At 35.5% G+C, this 16,027-nt stretch overlaps 1 protein-coding gene and 2 long non-coding RNA genes across 5 annotated transcripts; all 3 read right to left on the reverse strand.

The window, feature by feature from the left end:
* Window positions 1-393: 393 nt before the first annotated feature.
* Window positions 394-1,261, reverse strand: LOC138138760 (uncharacterized). Of its 2 annotated transcripts, XR_011162100.1 has the most exons (3): window positions 860-1,240; window positions 696-794; window positions 394-633 (listed from the first exon to the last, which is right to left on the reverse strand). It is a non-coding gene; the product is annotated as an uncharacterized lncRNA (long non-coding RNA). The 2 variants fall into 2 exon arrangements; XR_011162099.1 differs by having other exon boundaries at window positions 394-794; window positions 860-1,261.
* Window positions 1,262-7,250: 5,989 nt separating this feature from the next.
* On the reverse strand, window positions 7,251-8,186 carry LOC138139101 (uncharacterized). The gene is made up of 3 exons (XR_011162208.1): window positions 8,045-8,186; window positions 7,894-7,982; window positions 7,251-7,845 (listed from the first exon to the last, which is right to left on the reverse strand). It is a non-coding gene; the product is annotated as an uncharacterized lncRNA (long non-coding RNA).
* A 2,119-nt stretch (window positions 8,187-10,305) lies between these two features.
* Window positions 10,306-16,027, reverse strand: LOC138138288 (dipeptidase 1-like). Of its 2 annotated transcripts, none has more exons than XM_069058123.1 (12): window positions 15,886-16,027; window positions 15,208-15,348; window positions 14,921-14,978; window positions 14,674-14,836; window positions 12,258-12,393; window positions 12,054-12,204; window positions 11,934-12,000; window positions 11,709-11,885; window positions 10,886-10,967; window positions 10,748-10,823; window positions 10,553-10,697; window positions 10,306-10,503 (listed from the first exon to the last, which is right to left on the reverse strand). In XM_069058123.1, exons 2-12 carry the CDS (start codon window positions 15,263-15,265, stop codon window positions 10,354-10,356), a joined length of 1,263 nt encoding a protein of 420 aa, XP_068914224.1. In that variant the 5' UTR covers window positions 15,266-15,348; window positions 15,886-16,027; the 3' UTR covers window positions 10,306-10,353. The 2 variants fall into 2 exon arrangements, with proteins under 2 accessions (XP_068914224.1, XP_068914223.1); XM_069058122.1 differs by having other exon boundaries at window positions 15,764-15,895.

The following is a 16,027-nucleotide window of genomic DNA, read 5'->3' on the forward strand; positions in this document are numbered from 1 at the left end:
TTTTTTATGAACTTTATTAGATTGCTTTAATTCATTTAGTTGCTGCATTTCACTTCAAGTGTTCGAAGCAATGAATGATTCAAAACATTTTTAGTTCAATGATTAAAAATGAAAACATATAACATAACCTAAATATATTTTGTAACTAGATTTTGATGTCGGTACACTCTAGCGAAAATTCTTTATATCCAAGTACAGTCAAAACAAGCATTTTATTTAAAATTTAATTTTGACAGTCCAGGAGTTTTTTGAATTTACTATAGTACAGAGTGATCAACAAGGACTGAAGCTGTTGGCAACAATGACAACATGATGAAAATTTCAGTGAAATTGGTAGCATTACATTTTCAGGTGTCAATTTTGACGGGCAAATTCAAACTTCAAAATCAAGTGTCATTTTTGTATCAATTTATTTATTAAAATGGTTTTTACACTAGAACAAGACATTTTAATTGGTATGGCGTACTTTCGGACTGGAAATTTTGATGTTGCTAACGGTTGGTAGTATTCCACCATGTATTCCACGGAGCACGGATGATGCATTTCACCAATTTCAACAAATGTTCCCCGAGCCAGTTGTTATATACCTTAGTTGCGTTTAAGCAGCATTGCACGAGATTGGTGCAACGTTACCTACAAACCAGTGATGGAAAAAGGCAAAAGCTACTGGTAGAAAGAACATCATCTACACTTACAGAAGATGTAGTCGAGATCGAGAATGTTCGAGGTAGAATGGAACAAAGCCCTCGAAAGTCAGTGCGAAAGCTTTCACTCCAAACAGGTGTGACTCTTATCTTAAAACACACGCATCCAAAGTTCTTTGTTGGGCACGTTTAATGCAGGGCCTAATAATTCTTACCATTAAAAATCCCGTCATTCCTTTTCCTTACTGTACAAGCTTGTCATATGGAAGTTGCTTAACCATTTTAAAGAAGAAATTAAAGTTCCACCCTTACAAATTTCACCCACATCCTATCCCTGCATCATGTTTCTGTTTCTCAGGAGGGGCATGCGGGCACGCCCTGTCGCTTTTATGAATTTCGAAACAGTGGGCCATTTAATTAAGTACGACTAATTACTTTTTATACTGTTTTTGGTCGTTTGATACGTATCGTGTTTTAAAACTACCAACTCGTAACATAACCTAAATTTTTTGACATTCACAACTTGCAGCGGGTGCCAACACTGACGCACAAAATATTTTCATACTTTGGGAATATTTTGCTGTCTTTTGCTGCCAACAGCTTCAGTCCTTGTTGATCACGCTGCAGTACGTTGTCAAGTAGTCATTAAGAGATCAGGTAAAAATGTTTAAAAAAATCAATCTTCTTGTTTGTAGAAGATATGGACCTACTCGTTACACTAAATGTGGCAACATTTAAAAACATTCTATGCATACCAATAGTCTGCAAATATTTCATTTTTGTTGTATCCATGGAAATAAGAGGGAAAAATCAAAGCCGTGTTGCCGTACGCTATTTGAGGTAAAACGAACGTAAAATTACTACTTGGAAATGCTGCAAATAATGAAGAAAATAATTACAAACCTGATCACAATCGTTCAAAATTATTAGGCCACTGGCTAGTAAAAGAAAAATAGTCAAAAACAATTTTATTATTTAAAATAAATGAGATCAAAGCTGCACCTTTTGGGCCCCCATATCTTCAAATCTAAGAGGTATAGAATTTTTTAATTATTTTTCTCCTTATTTTCTAACTTGAATTGACATTGCCTCATTGAGTTGTTCCGCGAATTTTGGGGCACCCAGTATAAATCTATGATTTTCTTTAATCAAATAATGTTTGATACCATTGTTTATTTTAAAGATACAAGGCTAACTTGATTTTTTTAAATGGCCCGGGGGGGTCAAATTTAATATTCGCCGCCATTTTGAAAATCTTTTTAGCATAAAAATTATGTACACTGCGCCGCAAAATTAACGCATAATCTAGAAAATTAATCGTATTCCTTTTAGAAAATTTTTCACTGCCATTTAGAAACCAAAAATGTTAATTCGCATTATCTTAAAGTTTAAATCCGATACTCATTAGAAAACCACTTTTCATAATGCTTCATTTAAAATTTAAATTTACAGGCTTTTTTAAAGTTTTTACACAGTATGCGCTAATTTTGCGGCGCAGTGTATTTCGCGTTTCAACTTTTTATTTTTTAAAATTAAATACATATGTATATTCTGTTTCAGTTAAATGTCTTATTTTTACACTTAAGAAAAATCAAGTTAGCTTTGTATCTTCAAAACAAACGATGTTAGAAAATTGAAAAAAAATCTCAGATTATAGAATTTAAAACACATCTGTGTGGCAAATCTCAACGAGTCCTGCTAAACCGTTCTGAAAATATTTAGCTGTATCCATACTTTTTAGCGACCTGTATATGCGAAAATGTGGGTGAGGAACAACAATAAATTATTGACCGGTTTCACAAAAATGTCCGAGTTACAAATTTTATTCCAGTTAAAGTTTCCACGCTGTATAGACTTGTAGAACCTCGCGGTAAAGTCCTCGTTGAAAAATAGTCAATTTTGACTTAAATTGTACATAAATCATTTTTTGTAATTTGCCTCCATTTTGATTCTCTAATAGACATATTAACGAACGCGATGTCATCATCTGGGATGTCCTTATAGCCATTATTTCACGGAACATTTTACGAAAATATTTAGGTTGGCAAAGCTTGATCCGTCATGCGTGTCAGTTTAAATTACAAAATGTGCAAAGAATTATTTATCAGGATTTATCAGGCAACAAATTCGCGACCGTACTTTTGGCAATGTCACGTATTTCAGCGGGCGTACATGAAAGATTATCTTCCATATTCGTGTTTTGTGACAAAATTTGGATAAAACAAAAGGCGACTTTGAAGACTTGATCAAATTTTCACTTTTAAAATTAAGACATTACCAACCGCCACAAAAATCCCTAAATCGAAGAAAGTAAACATTTTTGTTTAAAAAGGGCCAATTTCAAAAAATAGTATAAAAAAACTCGTTTCATAAGACCTTGAAGCACTCATTCTTTAAAATAACTCGTGGCCACGCCACTCGTTTTTTAATCTTGAATTCGTGCTTCAAGACTGGTCTTATGAAACTTGTCTTTTAATATACTATTATAATAGGAAAAAAACCACCTCACCATAAATTACCGGATGAGGTGCTTTAAGATCTGTTTCTTTGTTGGTATGATTTATGATTTTAGTCAATATTTATAATCGGGGTAAAAAATACTATACAGGCATTTTTATATTCTGTAAACGGATGATTTCTGCAGCAGTAAGGAACGGCCAACCTTATCAAAAACCTTGCTAAAGTTTGTGTATATAGACTGCCAACTGACTGTCAACTACAGTTCAGTATTTTTTGTAAAACATCACTTTGTCGCAGGTAATAGTGGAGAAAGTTTCTTCGAACAGTTTCAAATAAATAAACTGTTGACATATTTTCGTTAACCGTGATAAATATTTTTTAGCGATTTAACGAGTTTCGTGTGTAAATTGGGCTCTTTATGGCATGAGTGGGCCAGATTAAAACGCGAGTGAAACGAACGAGTTGAATACAACGTTTTTTGTTCGACGAGCCCCTTAAAGGCTTCAAATCGCTTAAAATCTTTAAAATTAACTTGACGTTTCGTTTTTACAAGTTGTGACATTTATCTTGTATGGCAAAAAAGCATTTTTTTATCGGAGGTTGGCGTAGGTCAATTATTAGTTGCAGCTCCACAAACGGTGCAGTGTAGCAGTTAATAATCGTGTAGGTATTTGTTAGTGAATCATTTAAAATGCCAAATTTTAGAAACCAGGAATTAACGGATTAGGTGTTCGCGTACGGTGCGGCAGGTGGCAACGCGGTCCTAGCGCAAATACTGTACCGGGAACAGTTTCCAGACAGGCTTGTACGTTTACCTAATTCAAAAACATTTACTTCCACGGTGCAACGATTGAGACATATGTAGGAAATTTCCATCCAAGAACGGATGATCGTGGCAGCGAGTGGTTGAACCAAAAGTACCGCCAAGATCTCCGGATTTAAATCCTTGTGAACTTATAATTTTTTTATCGGGGCAACTGGTCTAAAGCCAGTCGATAAATTCAGTAGAAGAACTAACTGGGCGTGTCGTGGCAGCTAGTCCCCAAATTCGAGAAGATTGTGAAGTTTCTTAAGGGTCCGTGCATCAAGAGGGCAACATTTTCAGCATTTACTGTGAATAAGGTATACGCTAAAAGTAAAAGTGTTTTGTCAATTTTGTCCATTTTTTCGACACAATTTAGCGTCAGTGTCAAATTTCTTGCGTGGTAATCATTTTCGTTATCGCTTTTTTACCATTTCACTTTCATTTGCCGGAATGAGGTGAATTTTTAATTGGCAATTTCAGCTAGTGCAAATCGTCTTCAAATGTGTTGGTGGTTTGCGGCTTAAAATATTTCCGCCTATTTTGATTACACCCGGTATGTAAGTTATGTAAAAAATTGTTTTGTTTTCTCGAAATCCGGCGACGACCAGTTTTGGTCGTTTGTTTCATTTGACATCGTAATCTGAATCTAAGCTGGAGAGCTCATTTCTTCGACCGATGTCCGCGTCCCGGATGGCAGCAGCAGTCGCTCCCGTCGACCGGAGAGCGAAGCCGGGAAGAAGACGTCGCTGGTCAGCCGCTGCCCATAGTCGACCCCATCATGTCCAGCTCCAGGTAGGAGCCAAGTCAATCGCCCAGAGGGAGAGGATGTTACCAGTAAGCGAGACGCTAGGCACCGATGAAGTAGCACGCGGTCGCTGTCAAGTTGACTTCACTTTTTCTAATTTTTGTATTAACAACTTTTGTTTTTGTTGATTGAATTAAATAAAACTTTCATTTCTTCGTTACTGAATTCTCTCAAAGCCGGGCCGGTTGGGCGCCAAAATTGTCACCGGCCGGGCTTTGAGAGAATTCAATAATTCAGCCTAGCGTCTCGCTTACTGGTAACAAGGTGGATTCCTGGTCCTCCAAAACCACCATGACGCAGCTGCTAAGTCACCGGACCACCATCGAGACGCCTGGCTCCCCTTCCTCTCAACCTCCAGCCAGCACGTCGGAGTAGAATCCGTGCCCGCGACAGGCCCGACAAGACCAGGTACCAGGAGACGACGCGCCGCGAAGCCCGGAAAACATCAAGGACGTAAAATGGGCGAGACGAGAACATCGCGTACGTGTGTATGTGTGTGCGTATTTTGTTTCGTTGTTCGTGTTTAGTTTTAAGTTCATTTTAGTTTTGCATTGTTTTATTTTAAATTTGGTTGTTTTAGATTTAGTTTTGTTCTTTTTAATTTTGCTTGTTTGTTTTCATTTTTGGAAATAAATAAAGATGACCATTGAAGCTGGCGTCTCCGATTATGGAAGTTGGGCCTCCGGAAAAGGGGAGTGTGTCACCCGAGCGCCATTGCATCAAGGTTTTGTTGTGGGCACTCTGCTCTCTCATTGGCCGACCGATGAACGGATTCCGTTCGTGCCGTGTTTGGTCCCAACTTTCCGATAAGTAGGTGACGCCAGCCGAAATTCGTTCACGTTCTAAACGTGTTCATTTCGCTCACTCCTCTCCTCTTCCTGTACCAGAAAGACTGCGGCTCCGTAAAAGCTACCTGGACAAAAAGACGATGCTCTTCTTCGAGACAACGTGCATCATGAGGCGGGACCCAAACGAATTATCTTTCTGCAGGTGAATGAATACAAGATTTCTATTTTCCAATTGTACTTTAGCACCAACAGCTAGTACTATGTAGATAAAGTAGGTACATAAAACGTTTTTAAGACCATAGATCAACTTCTGTGGTTTTGTTTTATTGTGCAATTTTGCAGAATTTTACGAAATAATAATTGTCAAACTTTTTGACATATACAGCTACCAACCCGATAGGTTGTATTTTCCCTGTTCTGATTATGATTATTTATTGGTCAATATAAATTAAACAAACACATTTATCGGAAAAATAATACAGGGAAATGTGTTTTTTTACACCAGACATTTTTCCCTTATTCCACTAGAAATTTTTGACATTGTTCGGGAAATCGCAGCTCCTTTGACCTAAAGTGTACGGTAACGATGTATTTCCGAGTTTGGGAGACGGAAAAATATTTTTTGTTCGATACCTCCCTAGAAAGTGAGTCTGTATCCATGGTTACCAGTGGGTGAAGGTTTCACTTTCCCTCACTCTTTCGCTCACTGTCTTTCGCTCACGCATGATTGGAGTTCGATTTGATGAAAATGAATTTGTATATTGAAAATAATTACCAATAGTAACTATGACAATTCATCATTTTACATAATTCATCACAACGACAGCCACCGTATATGCTCATCAGTGGCGTAGATAAGGGGGGGTCCAGGGGGTCCGGACCCCCCCCAGAGCTCATCCATATTCTTTCACAACTGAATAATACTTTTTTTAAAATGAAGGTGGCAAAAGTTAACTAACATTTCAGCCTGCTAAAAATGATAGTGGCAAGAAAATACTTTTACTAAAATATTTTTTTCACAACTTTTTTGACAGTTTAGTTTAAAAAATCTTCCAACTTTGTTCCAAAAATGGTTTGAATATTTTCATCTGAACAAAAGTTAAGAGGGGGTATAAGTTTTACCATGCAATTACCTTTGGCACCTTTGCACTGTACCTATACATAAAGTATTGAAAAAAAAATCACGATTTAAAAATTGAAAGATCGACTACATTCATTCATTCATTCACGTTGTTTTGGCCTAATGGGAGGCCATGGAAATGTTGCATTTAATTTTAGTAACGGTGTCTGTTGAATTAGGTTATATTTTTTTAAGTTTGAGGTTATAAATAGCGTCAATGTCTAGTGCATTTTTGTCAGTTTTACTACTTTGCAATAGAAGAATACTCAGACATCGTGGGAAATTCAGCAACATGTTATCACAGACAATTAAACTATAGTAAGACTGTCAAGTGGGATTACATTTTCGGGGACGCGCTCAAGTGGCGCTGCCCGAGCGTTAGGCCAAACTAATGTATAACAAGTTGCATATCTGACTTTCTGTATACCTAGTTGCCTATTTTTTTTTTCAATTTGATTTAAATTGATACTTATTTAAAAAAAATAGAAACGACTAAATAAGTATTAAACATTTTAATAAAAATTCTAACATATACAACAAATTAGTAGTTCATTAAACGAGTTTGTGTGTAAATTGGGATTTTTTGGGCAAGAGTGGGCTAGTTCAAGGCGAGTGAAACTGAAATTGAAGGGTAGATCTAGTTCAATAATTTGATCTTGCGTTAACTTCTAAAATTTCTGGAGATAATTTTAGAATCGTGTAAAAGATTTTTTAATTTTGAAATTGTTTTTCGCTGATATCGGTCCATATAATAAATGTTTCTACCTTTTGAAGTACGACTACTAACTTTCTTGCATTCAAGTACTTGCAACACACTAGAAGATTTTGTTGGGTGTCTATTTTGGGCCTTGGGCATAACAGGAAGGATTAGATTCTCTACAGTGGGATTTTTAGTAATCGTAGAATTTTCAATTTGTTCAGCTGGTCTAACATTATTTATTGAAGTTTGTTTGTTTTCACGAAGAAAAATCGACGGCAGGGCGTATTTATGGAGTTTTGTTTTTTGAGTAAAGAAATTGTTGCTAAAATGTTTCTCGCAAATAAAGGCATTATCTGTTTTGAAGGGTGGTGCAACATTTATCTAAAGCTTCTATCCATCGTTTCCTTTGTTCTTCTAATTTTGGATACTTAAAATGTTTATTTTTTATCGCCGCTCTTGTTGTTTACAAAGCATTTATGTTTAATTTTTCCCATATCCAAATAAATAAAATAAAAATTGCGATCTGAAAAACCATATTTCGTACTTTTTCAAAAAGAAAAAGATAACTTACCAAATAAAAAGATAACGAAAAATTATCTCAAGAGACTGGTTTGGAGTAATTTATTTTGTAGAACAATTTATAAAATTTATTGACTAAACCTTGACAGAAATGAGAAAATTCAAAATTACTGATGACATTATTAATTAATATTAAAATCAACCTTCTTTTTAAACGGAAACTCCCGATCGGATTAACGAGTAAATTCGGTAATTTAGTTTGGCCTAACGCTAGAGCAGCGCTAGTGTTGTCCGTGTCTCCCATGTTTTATACGGGTTTTGAAAGTCTTAATTCTGTTGATGGTCTGTGCATGTTATGTTCATTTTAATAGGTCCGCATGTCAGGCACTTTAGTGACAGAAATCAAACAGTGTGTCCAACGTTAAAAAAAATAACCATGGCCTCTCCTTATACCAAAACAACGTGAACGTTGCCTGCCTGTCTAAGTACTGTCGCGAGCAATAAATTTTGGTCGTCAATGTCATTTCAAAATTTGGTTAGTCACAAATTAAAGAAAAATCCCTAGCGGATTATGTCCACGTCAACAAAGTGTAAAAAAATTAAAATTAATGTCATACGACATGATGATAGGTTATGATATTTAGGTACGACCGTTTTACAATGTCATCGCGTTTTCTCGAAGGACCAGATTTGCGATATCGTTTGGCGCTTTTAAAATTGGTGAAGCAAAAAAAAAGACTTATTGAAATGATGTTTCTGGTTTTATTTCTCAGTTGCAAGTGCGATATAGAACTAACAAGGGTTTGCGTTAGGGGGGGTGGTAACCCCCACCAGTGGTAGGGCTAACGGCCTGAACACAATGGACCATTTAAATTGCGTCAAAGAATGACATTGACGACCTAAATTTAATGATCGCGACTATACGTACTATCGGCGCCATCGAAATGTGAACGCCAAATTTTCCTAGTGTGTGTTGAAGCATCAATCATAGGCGTGCGTTAATGTGACAGATTTGTGACAATTTTCACAAACATAATTAGTCAACAGATTTAATTTATTTTTTAACAATATACCTGCCACGACACTTGACCGATATGGGAAAAGCGAGGGCTGTTGCCAAACTCGACGAAAATTGTAAAAATTGTAATAGAAAGTTATAGGTAATAGAAATCTTTTCTTAACTTCCATACATATAGTACGCCAGTGAACAAAGTTTTATTTAATGTAGAACAAAACTGAAGACGTTTCTATGGCACCACAAATTCGTTCACATTTCGTTGGCGCCGATAGTACGTATTTGTTTAAATCATGATCTTTTTTTTAATTAAAACAGCATAATTTTTGGCGATTTTTTCCGTGCTGGACTATTTATCTAAAATTGTTCTTTGAGGTTTTTTTTTTCAACATGAGTATAAACAATAAACATGTGTTCCTTCAAGTCGTATTGTGATAATTTCATATTCTAGTGTTATAAATAGGAAACTACATTGAAAACCAAAAACTTAATGCAAAAGTACGTGGACCCCCCCCAAAGCAAAAAGCTATCTACGCCACTGATGCTCATCATCAGTACAACTTTCTGAATGAGTCACTCTTGGTCCGCCGCTTCCAGTAAAAACGTTTTTTGAAAAAGTTGCAGCTTTTTTCAGCTGATAGCTTCTACAGTTTGTTTTCAAAAAGGAGGTGAGACTGCTGAACCTGTACCATTTATTATATCGAGCGATCCAATGAATTTGTAATCGAGTCATCCATGGATTTGAATCCGTATATCTTTTGCGATTGATATGTCGAGATCTAACCTGTTTCAAGCTGTGTTTGTTGGAGCGTGTAGTTCAAGTAACGACATACAATTTCGAATTCATGGATAACTCGATTACAAATTAATTTGATCGCTCTTTATCAACACAACTAATGGCTTCTTAAAAATCCTCTTACCTGAAGATGTCAACGTTTTGAAATACAAACAGTGTAGTCTTCAACACTGAATATCACAACAGCGCTGATGGTGCTCCTATATTTTGAAAATTTTCCATCATAAATTTTGGTCTTTTCCCTTGATCCTTTTTTGCTTGATCTGTACATGGCTTTTCTGTCCTTATGCGGATCTATAGCGCAATACTGAGTACACGTGATTTTCACAATTGGTCTGAAGATCTTGGTGTTTTAAGATTGTGACGTATTTCGAATTCACGGTGTAATTGTATTGTTTATTTGGTCGTAGAAAAAGTATAGTATGCAACCCGTTTATAAATTTCTCTAGACGCTCGTGACTAAAATACCGTTTATAAAACTTGTTGCATAATATACTATTAAAACTCTCATCATATTCAATTTGGCACCCAAGATGATCCATGAGAAATCTACTTGGAGATCTAAGATACAACATTTTTTATGCTGTGCTTGTCGAATATTACGAATTAAAAAAAGACATTGGAGCAACTTAAAATGAAATGCTTGAAACGTGTTAAGTATATGAATATTTATTACTATGTAGAACTTTACACACATGTTATTATAATTGATTCAGCGTCTGCAACAGCAGGATCAACACTGCTGTAGAAAAACTGGCAAGACTGGCATACACTCGGTCTGAATTATTATGACCTAGTTTCTGAGGGATCAAACTTTCATCAGGTAGTTCCGCCGACAGTTGATCTCTAACCTGCGGAAATCAACTCAACAATCAGTCTCCCCAATCGAAGATTATTTACCTGTTCCACTCCTTTGAAAACTCTCACCAAATTCCTTCCCGCCAGTTTTTCCAAATTAGCGATGGTCCATCTGTCCGGATTCAATTCTTTCAAAAGATCAAACAGGTCGGGGTACTTCGATACATCTTCCAACCCTTTTGGAACGCTTCAAACTTGCCTTTAATATCGAATCAAAATACATTTTTACTACCTCACCTGTTAACTCCGTCGTAATCAGAACCTATACCCACGTGGTCGACCCCAGCGACATCTGCAATGTGGTTGATGTGATCTGCAAGAAGACATTAATTAATCAGCAGACGTAAATCGATTGGAATCAAACTGAATACTCACTCACTACATCATTTATTGTGACATTTCCTTCTCCAATGAACTGGGAGTAGAAGTTAACCATTACGACACCCCCATTTACTGTCTAAAATAACTTATTAATTACTAGGATCTATATATTGGGTGATTCAAAATGATTGTGGCCAAGTATGGCAACTATGTACGAAAATGTTTGTGTCAACTGTGTGGGTAGGGTAGAGTTGATATTTTTTGACAGTTCATAGTCGCGCAATTTTGAAAACTGTCAAATCAATGTGTAATGATATAAAAAAAATCAAATGCACGCTTATGAAAGGTCGTACAAATGACAACTCTACCTCATCCACACAGTTGCCACATAAATTTTCGTACATAGTTGCCATACTTGGCCACAATCATTGTGAATCACCCAGTAGTTATTTGTTTGAAGCAAAATTTCATTTTATAAGTTTTGTTAAAATAGAAAAACGGAGCGCCTCAGGGCTGCACTTTAGGGGCCTTGCAGTTCAGTTGTACAAAGAGTCTTAGATAAATTTTGCCTAAATTAAATTGATGGAAAAAAAATTATTGTCTTTTCAATTCAGACTATAATCGATTATAGTTTTCCTTCTAGTTAATCCAAAGATTAGTCTAAATATTGTTATCTAAAAAAAGTATTAGAGATTACCAGACAGACAACTCTATAATGTCAATTAGATTCAATTCCAGAGTATATTTTTGCCTCTTCACTACTATGAAGTTTTAGTTTAGTTTTTTTCTTTGCTTCAAATCTAGTAGGTACTTTCTTGTGTGTAACACCGTGTGTTGAATCTCTTAACTTCTGGACCAGCCACAACTAATTACTCACCACTTTCTCTAAGACATCATCTTGAACGTTTCTGTGGTGGGCATAGACCGAATATGCTGAAGAGTGTGAAAAGATGACTGGGGCCTTCGAAACGTCGATGGCCTCACTCATCACATTATGCGAGACGTGAGACAAATCCACCATCATTCCAAGACGGTTCATTTCCAGAACGATTTTCTAAGAACGAAAATTAAAAAGACAAGCTAAAATTAGCAACAGAGCAACCTTGCCAAAATCCGTCAGGTTTAATACAGGAGATCCGGATTTACCATCGACGGGGGATGCATCGGCCCTGGAAGAAATACCTATTGATGAGATAAAAAATAAATAAAACGAGAAATATACCAATCCAGGTTACAGGAGTGGGTTAGAGTCATGTATCGTACCCCCAGCTCATAAAATTGTCTCAGAAGGGACATCTTGTCGTCAATGGAATGTCCCCCTTCCAGTCCAATCATGCTGGCCAGTTTTTTATTGGCAAAAGCTTGTTCGATTCCTGCACAATGAATGGGGTGTTTGTCACAAGATGGTGTTCGAGTGGGTACTCACCGTCTGCGGTTGTGACGAATTCCATGTCGTTGGGGTACTTTGCTATTAGTCTCTTTATGACATCTACTTGTTCGTAACTGCGCGACACAGTAGTGTTGTAATATGTGGGGTCGCAGGACACGTAAGCAACCCAGAACTGAAACATTTATGACGATTTGAAGAACGGAACATTTTTACATTTACGGCCACTATTTTCGTTTAATTCGAAAAAATTGCGATGTTAATGATTAAAAGAGGAAAAGAAAATTATACAATGACAAGAAAGGTTAGGTACCTTACTGTACTCGGAATCTGGACCAATTTTATTAATTATTATACTCCTATTTAGTAGTTCAGTTTAGAGTATAAACTCTTACAAAAACTAAAAGAGAGCGAAAAATTTCATTGGGAATAATTGATTTTTTTCAAGCTCTACAGGAAAGAGACGTAAATGGGAAATTAAAGAAAAAAGTAGGTGTTAATATATTTTTCCAACACTTGTTTATTATGAAGTCATAATAATGCCGATTTTGAATATATTATGAGGTCTATAAGACACTATAGTCGACTTATGAACCCATAATTAAACTGTCTTTATAATTAAACAGTTTAGAGAGAATTGAACAGTAACAGTTACAGAAGGAGGTGTTGGATAAAACTATGTACTTGTTACACTCGTGCCTTAACAGCAAATAAGTCACTCAAGAACAATTAGCCCACTCGAACAAGCTCTAGTGGCTCAACATTTCTTTCATGACTTATTTGCCTTAAAAGACACTTGTATAATAAATAGCTATTTTAGGCACCCTTAATAAAAACGATAATTCTACATACTCACAAGCGGACGAAAAGTAACTATTTTTCGGACGTTGACCGTGGCGCCATATGTTGGTCTGTTTAGTAAGTTAACAACGACACCAACAAAAACGAGTAAACCGACTGAACAGAAATGAATATGTGACAGTTAAATTTAACCGAAATATTTTATTTGCCCGAAGGAGTGTTGTATCGTTTATTTCTGGTACTTATTCGCTGCATAATAAAAAAATGAACGTTCATATAATCAATAGCAACAGCGAAAGTGATGAAGAAATGTCTAATTTGCCGCCAGAAATCGCAGATGATAATTGCAATAATTGTGTTGTCACCAAAAATTATGTAAATAAGTTTTGTTGGCAAACTGATAAAAAATATTACAAAAAATCGTTAATGTGTATTAATAAATGTATCCATAAAAAAGTAGATACATACAAAGTAAATTTTAAATGTTTCTAATGATGTCTTCTATTTTGTAGTTCCTGCGGTCGCCCAAAAATGTTTATGTGCACCTCTGCCAAAAAGTGCGCTCGCGTGTGTAAAGTCCCACTAAATTCTAGGGGCCGGTTGCACCAACGTGAGCTAAATTTAACTACAGATTAAAATATACGAAAACATTGTTATAACACTAGGTAACTACAGTAACGAAGCATTTTAACCTACAGTTAACTTTAACTGGCGTTGATGCAGCCGGCGCTAAATGTATTATAATATATTGTTTATTTTCATTTATAAACTACCCTTCAAAAAAGCGTCGTCATATTTTGTATTATCATTCCGAAATATTTTTGTAGGTACATTGTATTTTTATTACTACAGATTAAATTATTATCTTATATTATTATCATATTTAATTCATTAAATCATTTTATGAATTATAAGCTTTCCGTGAACTAACGTTTTATTGTTATTAGCGCCCTCATTATTATTACGACAATCATAAAGGAGAACAATTCGTTTGTATTTAGTGTTTACTTGGAAATATTTTCTGTCTTCCAAGCAAAAACTACTAATTTTTTAATACAAGGTTATAATAAATTATTGTAGGCGAAGCAAACCATGCCCATGTTATGACAATTATGACATTTTTGCCGCTCTATTGAAACATAACTCTAATGTGACGTGAACATTTTGACTTCATATTTCGATTCTGCGTTATTAAATTTTGAGTTTAGAACGTCTTTAGGTGTAGAGATAAAGAAGTGGAGGCAAAAGTGAAAAAAATCCATATATTTTATTTTCGAAGATCATATAATGGGACATTCTGTATACAGAACGATTAAAGAAAGTGAATCATATACAGAACCGTCACAATAATTTTTCAAAATTGTACCACATCCAAATCCAAAACATAAAAAATTAACCATCTAGTAAATCTAAATCTCCACATATTTCGGTAATTTATAAAATTTAGCTCGTTGAATTAAAATGTAAATAAAAGACAGAGCTGTAGAAATGAAAATTAACTAAACAAAAGGTGGGTGACTAAATGTAGTAAAACACAGTAATAAAAAGAAAGACCTGTAAAAACTCGTTTTCACACATTCGCAAATGTATTTGTTTATTTCCCATTTCTCCGGAATGAAACGCCTCTGTAATAAAATTATCAATCGATTCTTACTTGAGCTCCGAGCTTTCCTTTCTTTATCCTCGGCAAATCAGTAAAACAGGATTTGCAACTGTCAAATCCGAACACCGCATCATTACTTAAATCCTGATCAAAATTGAAATCGGCTATCTGATTCTTCAATAAGCTGTACAAATTGAAGGGTAAGTCGTTGTGGCTGCAACAACAATAACAATGCACTTTTTCTTCGACAAATCATTAGCTTTGCTGCTAAACTGGGTGTGGAAAGAAATACACTCACCCATCGACCAGAGGGTAATTGTCCAGAGCCGTGCTTCCTGGTTCATCCGCTCTAGGAGCTATTTCAAAACAAATTCACCAAACATTTTATTTGATTGTTAATAAAAAGCGATCAAATTAATTTTTCAATCAAGTTATCCATGAATCCGGAATCGTATGTCGTTACTTGAACTCCACGCTCCAATAAACACAGCGCGAAACCCAGGTTAGATCTCAACATATCAAACGCAATTCAAATCCATAGATGACTTGATTACAAATTAATTTGATCGCTGGATATGTCGTTACCTTGCAAACTGGACGAAATAAATGAAGAGAGAAGTAATAACAGCAGATTTCTGCACATTTCGATTGTTTTAAATTTAAACAACACTGCACTCAAACTAACACTGTAATTTTAGGTCAGATGACGTGAACGCTGACTTAGAACTGACATTGAAAATTCAATAAAACAGTATTAAAAACAAATATATTTTACAAGCTTAATAAATGGATTAAGTCGTTAGGATTAAACTGAGATTATCATTGTAGTTTTTGTCGTCTCGCAAAACTTGGTAAAGAACTCAAACAAACGAAAGTAGTTATTTGAAGAAATGACAGCAAATACAAAATTAGAACAAGAGATTAAATACTTTCTCGGCAAAAAAATTAATCCCTCTTGCAGTTTCCGATAAACAATTTTTTTTTAAATTTGCTCTGACTCCCTGTATGTTCGATTAATGATGGAAGTGGCAAAAAAGTAATTTTGCCAAAGAAGCGTTTTCAAAAATTCGTCATGAAAATCCTATAAAAAATATTTACCTGTTTTTGAGAAACGACAAATATGTGGTGGTGATTAATTTACCTTGACTCACTTGCTAGTGCTGTCTACCAAGGTAAGTTTTTATCACAAAATTTCAATCAGCAACTTTAACAACACGTGCTCGTATAAATGGAAATGTGCGAGGAAATATATTTTTAACTCACTGTGACGAGGCGATAAAATCCTGGAGTGTGGACGGGAACAACACGAATGTAAGTGCGGGTGTGGATTGACGATGTGAAGAATGAAATTTCTAAAAATACTGGCAGAACTGCTAAGGTCCGCCGTTATGTTGTAATGCTACTG

Source organism: Tenebrio molitor, chromosome 9, assembly GCF_963966145.1.
Source record: "Tenebrio molitor chromosome 9, icTenMoli1.1, whole genome shotgun sequence".
Taxonomy (NCBI): Eukaryota; Metazoa; Arthropoda; class Insecta; order Coleoptera; family Tenebrionidae; genus Tenebrio; species Tenebrio molitor.